This window comes from Myotis davidii, unplaced genomic scaffold (genome assembly GCF_000327345.1).
Source record: "Myotis davidii unplaced genomic scaffold, ASM32734v1 scaffold296, whole genome shotgun sequence".
In the NCBI taxonomy this organism is placed as follows: domain Eukaryota; kingdom Metazoa; phylum Chordata; class Mammalia; order Chiroptera; family Vespertilionidae; genus Myotis; species Myotis davidii.
Window position 1 is genome coordinate 2116798 of NW_006288889.1, and position 9060 is coordinate 2125857.

At 58.2% G+C, this 9060-nt stretch overlaps 1 protein-coding gene across 3 annotated transcripts in view; it reads left to right on the forward strand.

Moving 5' to 3' along the window:
* The window catches only part of IL1R2 (interleukin 1 receptor, type II), a 36669-nt gene that overhangs the window by 1104 nt on the left and 26505 nt on the right, over positions 1-9060 (forward strand). The window contains exon 1 of one of the 3 annotated variants that reach the window (XM_015562237.1): positions 6741-7171. The exons of 1 other annotated variant lie outside the window; for it this stretch is intronic. In XM_015562237.1, the coding sequence (XP_015417723.1) occupies positions 7068-7171 (104 nt within the window). In that variant the 5' untranslated portion in view covers positions 6741-7067. Of the gene's footprint in view, positions 1-6740; positions 7172-9060 lie in introns of those variants that run through there. One more of the 3 variants, XM_006761116.2, reaches the window with a different exon arrangement.

Below are 9060 nucleotides of genomic sequence, written 5' to 3' on the forward strand. Positions count from 1 at the left end.
TCACTCTCCTGCAGCTCCCGGAGCCCTATGGATGGGGGCGGGGGGCCCAGTGTGCCATCATCTTATCATCTCTGCAGGACCCCTTCTATAGCCTGAGGCAGTGCAGCCGCTGGCTCCCTGCCCCCCCAGCAAGGGGTCTGCCTGCTACGCCCCCCCTTCACCCCCCAACCCGCACCCTGCCCACTACGCTTGCCCTCTCCCTGGCCTGCTTCTCTCGACTCTGCCTTCCCAAGAGAACAGAGGGTTCCTTGCCACCAGGTCGGTGAGGAATAAAGGGAGCCCTTGCCTTGAGCTTCACCGCATGCGGTCTTGTCCGCTTCAGGCGCCTTTCAGCCCCTGTGACTCCTACAAGGCGAGAAGGAGACCTCTGTCTGCTTTGCTTGCTCCTGGGTGGCCTGGGAGCATCTTCCAGACCTGAAGCAGGCCTTCCCCTCAGCAGCCCCACTCCCACCTGACCTCCAAAGGCCAACTGCTGGACCACAAACAATGAGGGGAACAGAGGATTCATAGGCGCCTCCCCGATCCGGGCCCTCCCCGATCCGGGCCCACCCCCGCCCCAGGAGTGCAGTCGGCCTCTGGTGATGAAGGACTGAGTGGTGCAAGGGGCACAGAGTGGGTTGTCTTTCTATGTGGTCACTCCCCGCTCTCTCCATAGGGGCCCTTGGTCATGACCTGCTCTCTTGATGGGACATTTGGGGACACTTAGGCCAGCGATTCTGAAACGTGTGCACCTGTAGCATCACCTGAAGGGCTTGCTACAGCACAGCCTGGGCCCCGTCGGACGTACTGACTGTGTGTGTGCATGCCTGTGTGTGTGTGTGTGTGCATGTGCATGCCTGTGTGTGTGCGCATGTGTGCATACCTGTGCATGCATGTGCCCGTGTGTGCATGCGTGTGTGCGCGCCCGTGTGTGCATGCCTTCCCGTGTGCACACACGTGTGCGCACACGTGCGGCCGGGACTTGCATCTCTAACTCCCAAGGCGAAGCCACGTCTGGGAGCCACGTCGAGAACCACGTCCTTGGGAGTAAGACGAGGTCTCGCGTCCAGTGGCAAACCTACGAGTTATTCAAGCACCAAAGCCTGGGAGGCCGTTTGGAAACAGAACTCACAGAGCGTGCCCGCGGCGTGACATGAGTGCTGGAGAGGGGGCTGAAGCAGGTTGTTCTGTGTGACAGATGGAGAAGCAGGCTCAGCAGGCACCGCTGACCCCAGCCGCGTCTGGAACTTGGCCTCAGCGTCATTGGTTCTGTCCTCTGCCCACAGAATGCTGCTTCAGGGAGGAGGACGGCAGGGGGTGGGAAGGGTGGAAGTCTGTGACCAGCTGATGGGCCGGTCCCCGTGGGGCCGTGAGGGAAACAGTGACGGGTAGATGTGGGCTCTCTCGCCCCTCAGAGACCGTGCGCCAGTGGCTCTCGCTGTGAGCATTCGAACTGCCCGGGAGCTTTCATAGACCTGTGCCAGGCCCTGGACGTCGGGGGCTCGGGTTGGAATCCAGGCATCAGTGCACCGAGGTCGAGGCACTGCCTGCTCCACCGCTCGCCCTCCTCCCCGAGACTTATTTTCCTTCCAAACCTGTGCTCTGTCCTGCCGTCTGTGTGATGGTTCTCAGGGAATAAACGGGCATTAGACTCACCAGTAGCACAATTGAGAGAGAAGTCTGAGGAGCTGTAATCCGCTCCCTGCAAGCGTTCTGACACATGCTCTAGCGAAGAGCCCCTGTTTCACAATGAGCAGGAGGCAAATGGTTGTGGCACTTGACTTTGGGGCCAAGAGCCAGTTTAAGACGTGGCAGTTACCTTGCTGTTTGGCTTAGGAACATAACTTTATGTTTCTGGATACTAGTTCACTCATCAGAAGAAAAGGGTGGGTTAGAGAGCAGGGTTCTTAGTTACTTTTAAGAATCTCTGGAAGGTAGTCACACCCCAAATGTGTCTGCCATGCCCAGAGGAAATTTAAGAATACGTGCACTTCACTGGGGACTGCAGACGCGAGGCCACCCGGAGGCCTGCGGGCCGGGCCTGTGGCCAGCCGATGCGCCCGCCCTCGGACGGGATGGTCTGTGGAAAGGAGCACGACGCTGCGGCTGAATGATCCACATTTACAGGTGGGATTGGCCCGATCCCAGTTTGTTAGCTTAACACCTGGTCGTACAACCCTCAGCTGAAGGATGAGGCCCAAACCCGGCCCCACCACTGCTCTTTGTGTTCCCTCGGCCTCAGGACTCCGCCCCCAGAGCCAGTGACATGGTCCCACTGTGCTTGGAGTTCTTTAACATTTGTAAGCCTCAACGTCTTCATCTCTTAACACAAAAATCATAGCATGTAGTTCATAAAATGCTGGGAAAATGAAAAGAAATAATACATTTTCAAACTTCACCCGCTCTCTGGTGGAAGGTCCGTGTTAGCTGTCATCACCATCTTCAACATCCTCACAGCATCAGCACCATGGTCGTCATCCCCGTCAGACCCCGGGGCTCTTTCAGGAGCCGCTCAAAGCTCACTCCATGTGCCTGCTTTATTTAAGAATAAGCCAATCCTGCCCTAGCAGTGTGGCTCAGTGGATAGAGCATAGAGCGTCGGCCTGCGGACTGAAGGGTCCCAGGTTTGATTCCGGTCAAGGGTACATACCTTGGTTGCAGGCACATCCCCGGCTCTGGTCAGGGCACGTGTGGGAGGCAACCAGTCGATGTGCCTCTCTCACATCAATGTTTCCCTCTCTCCGTTGCTCCTCCTCCGTAAAAATCAATGGAAAAGTATCCTTGCATGAGGATTAACAAAAATACATAATGAAGCCAATCCTAGCGGCAGTGCTCCTCGACCCCAGGTCTTGTTGACGTGCAGATGGCTCTGACTCGCCAGGTCGGTGGAGCCTGAGACTTGGCACTTCCCACGGTGATGTCCGTGCTGCAAGGCTGCAGGCGAGGTGTTCTTGTTTAGGAGCAAAGAAGAGGTCAGTGCAAAGCTGTGGATGACCCTGCACTTCCTAGCGCTTCTATTCCCCCGAGCATTTCCCTCAATGTCTGGAAGAGGCAGAATTTGAAGCTGACCCCGTGGCTTGGCTAAGCCCCTCCCCTTGAGCGAGGGTGGGTGTATGACTAGGATGGGCTGTCACGTGCTTGACCAGGTCACCTGCTGGGGCAAGGGGAAGGAATTCTGCAGGTGTAATTTAGGTCCCCAGGCGGTTGATTTGACATTAATAAAAGGAAGACCATCTGGGTGTGTGTGAGCAGCCAGTGGACTCCATAGATGAAGGCCTAGAGGTCAGAGTCGAGAGACCGGAGATGTGAAGCAGCATCTGGTGTCCTGTTGAGCGGGAGGCGACAGCTGGCCGCGTGGGGAGCCCTGGGGCAGGAAGTGGCGACCTCCAGGTAGATGACAGCACAGAGCTCTGTCAGCAGCGTGCGCACTTGGAAAAGGACCCTGAGGCTGATGTCAGTCTGAGTCCAACCCCATCCAAGCTGAGGCCAGACGCCTTCCCCCAGCAATGTGAGCTCAGCGGTGGGTGTGGTGTGAAGCCACTGAGTGAGTGGCAGTTGACTACACAGCAATAGAAAACGCGCCTGAGGCCCAGCTCTGCCCTTTGACCTCTGTGCATGCCAGTCCGTTATCCTGCAGTGATCACCTCAGTAGCTCAGTAGATCACAGTGGTTGGCTCATGCTCCGTGTTGCCAGCGGTCAGCGTGCCAGGCTGATGGCGCTGGGGCCTTACGAGGCTGGTGCCAGAAGACAGCCTGCAGGGCTCTGCCGGCCTTGGCGGCTGTGACATGTGTGCTGTCCCGGGCAGCAGGAAGCAGTGCGTGGGCCGTGGATAGAGAGGGCCTCAGCCTCCTGGCAGCACGGCCTGCCACCCTGTGTGACAAACAAGGCTCAGGGCTCACGGTGGCCGCAGAACGGGCTGGGGGAGGGCGCCAGGAGAGAAGTGGCTCGGCCTGATCACCGTCATGTGGCCATGCCGCATGTGCAGAGAAATGGACTCCTGTGTGTGCCCCAAACAGGAGAGTTCCAGATATTGGTGAACACGATTCTCCACCACTTCGCGTGGCTCAGAGGTCGGTTGAGGGCCAGGGGATCAGCCTGGCTCTCAGATGGCCAGGGCCAGGGAGCTGTTCTGACCACCAGCGAGCAGGGTGGCTGGCGTGGGAGAGCTGAGAGAAGCCCGAAGGAGGGAACGCGGCCTTGCCCAGGCCCGGGTAGAGCACATGTTTTCTTGGCAGGGCTTTCTGGGGTGGTGGAAACCCAGGAAGCTTAGGCTGTCTTCAGGCCAAAGACAGCCTCCCTGCAGCACGGGGTTCCCCACCCAGTGCAGATCCAACTCAGGGGGCTTCTATCTTTTATTTTTGTGCGTGAGCTTGACTTCTCTCTCATGGCCACACCGGACACAGGACAGGGGATGCTGCTGCCTCTGTGGCCCTCGGTGGCCAGGCCATTCCGGTGGGCATGTCACCCGGAGAGTAAAGATGACCTGCTGGTGTAAAAAGAAATGCCATCTGCTTGGTGCTGTAACACTTTTGGAAGGAAATGTTAGTGAGCTGTATGTAGTATGGTCAAAATTTATACTCACTGCGGATCAAAGGCACAGAGTTACCTTGACTAACTCTTCTAATAAGAGTCTCCTGAGGCCCCTTGTCATCAGGAAAAAGGAGTTAAACCTACCAGTACACGCTGCCCCCTCTTGATGGGCTCAGTTGGCCTCTCTCGGAACTGCTATCTCTTCCGGGGAGAAGTTCGGTCTTTCAGTTTCTCACCTCTCACCCTCTTCCAGCCAGGAAGGCACCTGAGCACAGGGGAGGCTGTGTCCCCAGGCGTGAGGGGCGGTGGCTAGTCCCCTGCTGGCCTGCAGGTCATCCCTGGCCCCCACGGAGAGGCCCCTGGACCTGGCCATCGTGGGTGTTGGAATCTGCTGCTGGGAAAACCCATCGTCTGCCTTTCGGCCCAGTCAGAGCCAATGACGTGGCCCATGCCACATGGTCCCACGGTGCCTCCTGTGGCTCCACAGGCCCTCACATCTTGGCTGTGCCATCATTTCTCCCGCATGGACTGGCGACCGGTGCCAGTGATACTCAAAATGTTTACCAGCCGCAGGTGAAGCGCTGCCCATCAGCACAGGGGCCACGCGGACCACGGGGAGCAGGGCGCAGGGTGGCGGAGGGTGGAGAGTCAGGCCTATGTGGCTATTCACCAGCCGGTAAGCATGGTTCCAGTCGGCCGCACGGCTCCTTGCCGACTGCATGCCCTCAGCCTCAGCTCCGGGGGTCTCGCTCCTCATCACCAGGCCGGTCTCCTGCACGGGAGGCCCAGGGGAGCAGCTGGACCCTCTCCTAGCTGGCGAAGGCCCGAGGCTAGCAGGGAGCTACTCAGACCCTTTCCCTCCCTCGCCATGCCGCCTTGCCCTCCTCCCTCATGGCCCTGGCTCACGGCTCCTGTTTGCTGCAGCGGGATCCCGAGAGAGCACACCGGGAGCAGGAGAAAGCACCTCTGCCGCCAGCGCCTCCTCTTCTACTTTTGCAGTTTCTGAGCCCAGAAGAGGGAGAAGCATCTGCCCGCGTCCTCTCGCGTCTTCCCTCCTTCACCCTGGAGCCCAGAGCCTTCTCCTCGACTCCCTTCCTGCCGGGAATGGACCCCACATCCATCCACTTCCTCCCTCCTTCTGGCTGCGCTCTCCCTTCCTGGGGCAGAAGCAGCGGAGCTAGTGAAGGTGCTGTCACATTATTACCTCATGGCCAGTGCCGACACTGTCCCATCCTAGGCGCAGGCTTCTGGACAGAAGTTCCTCTGCTCTCCATGGCTCGAGGCTCCTTACACACCAGCTGTCTGTGCCGACACGCTGACCCCCCCACCCCTGGAGGGCACCGTGAGGAGGCGGCCCTCTGTGTCTGCTCTGAAGGCCTGAACTCCGTGGCCTTCGGCTCTTGCATCTGTCCTTGCAGTTTTCCTGTCTCCCTGTTACTGTCCATCGGTGGCCTCTTCTCTGTGTTTCTTCGCCAGTCCTGTCCCGGCTCCCATTTGCTGCCTCGAATCTGCTCCGGATTGAGCATTTCTGGTCGCCCATCGCGCATAACAATGTCTGCTCAAGTGAGTCGCTTAAACACACCTTTATTCTAACTCACATTTTCTGTATGTCATGAATTTGCGGGGGCTCAGCTGGGTGACCCGTGGTGCAGGGTCCCGCTGAGTTCAAACAGTGGTTCTCGGCAGGCAGTCTGCTGGCGGCACTGCTGGTGCCTCTGGGGGGCGCCCTGGGGGCTGTGTGAGAGCAGGGAGTCCCTCACAGCACGCCCCAGTTCCCTTCACAAGTGGCTGGTTCTCTGGGGCAAGGGCCCCAGGGAAGGCAGGCGAAGCTGCGTGGCTGCTCTGATGTCGCCCTGGCTTCACCGGCCTCCCTCTGCGGGACTCAGGTCCCAGGCTGGCCTGCATTCGGGGAGTGAGCGGGCCCGTGGGTGATGGGCGCGGGCACAGGTGGGTGGCCACGTGGGCCGGGACTGCTGCTGCGGCATCTGTAGAAGCCGGTGAGCCATGCCCACGCGGACGGGGAAGAGGCTCTGAGAGGGCTCTGAGCACACACACCTGGACCTGCTGGTTAGATCTGGCCGGCGGTTTAGAGCTTGGTCCTTGCCTCTTCTGACTGTGGCAGTTCAATGAGCAAGTTCTGTGGCTCATGGATAATTCAGATGTCTGAGGTGTTTGCCACTCCGATTGCAGGGGCTGAGGCATCTCGGCTGCGGGTGTCACCTGTTCCCGCCCCTGTCCCTACCAGCGCCCAGCCCAGTGACTAATCAGTGTCACCCAGTGAGCAGCCCAAGCAGCTGCAAGATGGGCACTTAGGAGAATCAGGGCCTGGAGTCCTGCTCTGCCTTTGCTACCTGGGGATGTGAGTGAGTGGGGGACCCATTGGAGGTTACCCGATGAAGCCCCAACTCGGGGCTTTGGAAATGACAGCGGTGCTCAGGGCTCAGACGAAGCTCACGTCCAGGCTGGAGCAGAGGGCTGTGCACCTGAAGGTGTAGTGACTCTCAGCAGCCCAACCCCTGCCTTTTAGAGATGAAGAAACTGTGACCCAGATTGGTAAATGCCTCTGTGGCTTGCCCGGCTCAGAGTCAGCTCACAGCAAGCAGGGCATCAGCCGCAGTCTCCTGTTCTGCGTCGTCTGAATGAAAGCATCCGCATTCCGTGGTAGGCTGTGTGTGTGTGTGTGTGTGTGTGTGTGTGTGTGTTTACATGTTGAACATCTTTAATAATAAAAGTGTAATATGCTAATTAGACTGGACATCCTTCCAGACGTCCTTCCGTCCTTCCTTCTGGACAAAGCTGTGGTGGCGGGGGCCAAGGCCTTGCACGAATTTCGTGCCTCGGGCCTCTAGTCCTTCATAACATGGATGTTCACATCGGCTGTGGTTCCATTAGGTAAAGTTGCCCACTTTCTAGTGTAGTGCCTGGTGTTTGCTGAGTTGTTGACTGTAGCAGGGAGCTCTGGGTGTGTGATGGCCCCCTGCAGGAGTTAGTCCGACGCAGGCTGGGTGCTCTGATGCCTCCTTGGGGTCTGCTAGCTGTGCTTCTGAGTAAGTTACTCCGCCTGCGTTCTGGGGCCTCTTCTGGAACATGCTGCTGAGGGCAAACACTTGTCAAGTGCTTTCTCCTGCCGACTCGGCATACACCCCTTTATTCATCACATGCCACCTTCCCTCCTGATGCACGTCAGGCCACAGCCACGTCAGGGATCAGCAGCCTGGGCCTCGCAGAGGTCGCATAGTCTGCCTGCTGGCACTGACCCATCCGGCCGCCACGGAGACAGCGGGCCCTCCCGACCACTCCGCCAGACCCTCCGGTCCACCTTCTTCCCAGAGCGCTCCCTGTGCAGGTTCCCTAGGGCTCAGGGCTCCACAACATGTGGACTTCTGAGCCGGCCTGGGGTGGAAGCTGACCAAGAAGTAGGGCTCACGTGAAGGAAATTTTGTATTTCAAAAGGACAGAGAAGTTCCTGACCCGAGTACTCCTGGAGACTTGGAACAGTCCATCTTAAGAGGGTGGCTTGGCCATGTGGAGGATGTGGGCTCGGGAAGACTGTCTGGGGGGGGGGGGGGGGCTCATTGCCGAACAGAGGATGAGTATGAAGGCAGGACCGCGTAGGCTCAGGCTTGCATCTGGCTGTCACTCCATCAGCCCTGTGGCTCGGCTAAGTTAATGGAGGTATCTGAGTCTAGTTCCATGCCTTCCTGTTTGTATCGAGGGCGCGTGCTCACTGGACACTGAGCTCAGCGGCGAATCCCTCTTACGCATACAGGCCGGCACCTGGAGCTTGCTGGCTGTGCGTGGTGGGTGCCCAGGGCCTCCCGGTGCCAAGAGTGCCCACCTCAGCACTTGGGGGTCCGGGGGGTGGGGGTGAGGAGGGGGTCTTGTCGGGCTTAGCCTGTGGGCAGGCTGATGGAGAAGAAAGTTTGTAAAAATGGGTCTTTGTTTGATGGTCCAGCTCAGAGGCTCTGAATAACTCCGCTTCCACGGGAACCCAGTGTGTGAGCAGAGGATGTGAAGGAGTTGGAAGATGAGCTGTTTTCTTGAAGCTCTTAGTCAGTGGTTTTAGGGAAGAAGTTGGTCGAGTTCAGATTTGGCAGGGATGGCTTTAGGGAGTAAGGGACTTGTTGGCAGAAAGTAAAATATAGAGTGTAGCCCTTGGGGGAGCCCAGTCTCAACCTGTCCAGGTTTTCCCTTGAGTCACTGTGTCAGCTCTGCCAGAGTCAGGGCCCCCCGAGACGCTGCCTTTCGGCCCCGGCCACGCAAACCAGAGAGAGCCCACGGTGCTGCTCCGCACGCCCTTCGTCCTGGGGTGGGCGGGAGCTGGCTCCTATCTTTTTTAAAGAACAAAAATAGTTTATAGATGACTCATTAAGAGTTCTGCTTTGAGCCAGGACAATTGTCAACAAAAGCTGCCTCAAAGTGGTCATATCTTTCTCTAGAGCAGGGGTGGGGAATGTCCGGCCCGCGGGCCATATAAGTCCCAGCAATCATTTGGTCTGGCCCTGCCAAGGCAACCACAGATGGGACTCTAAATTCAATAAATGCAGGAG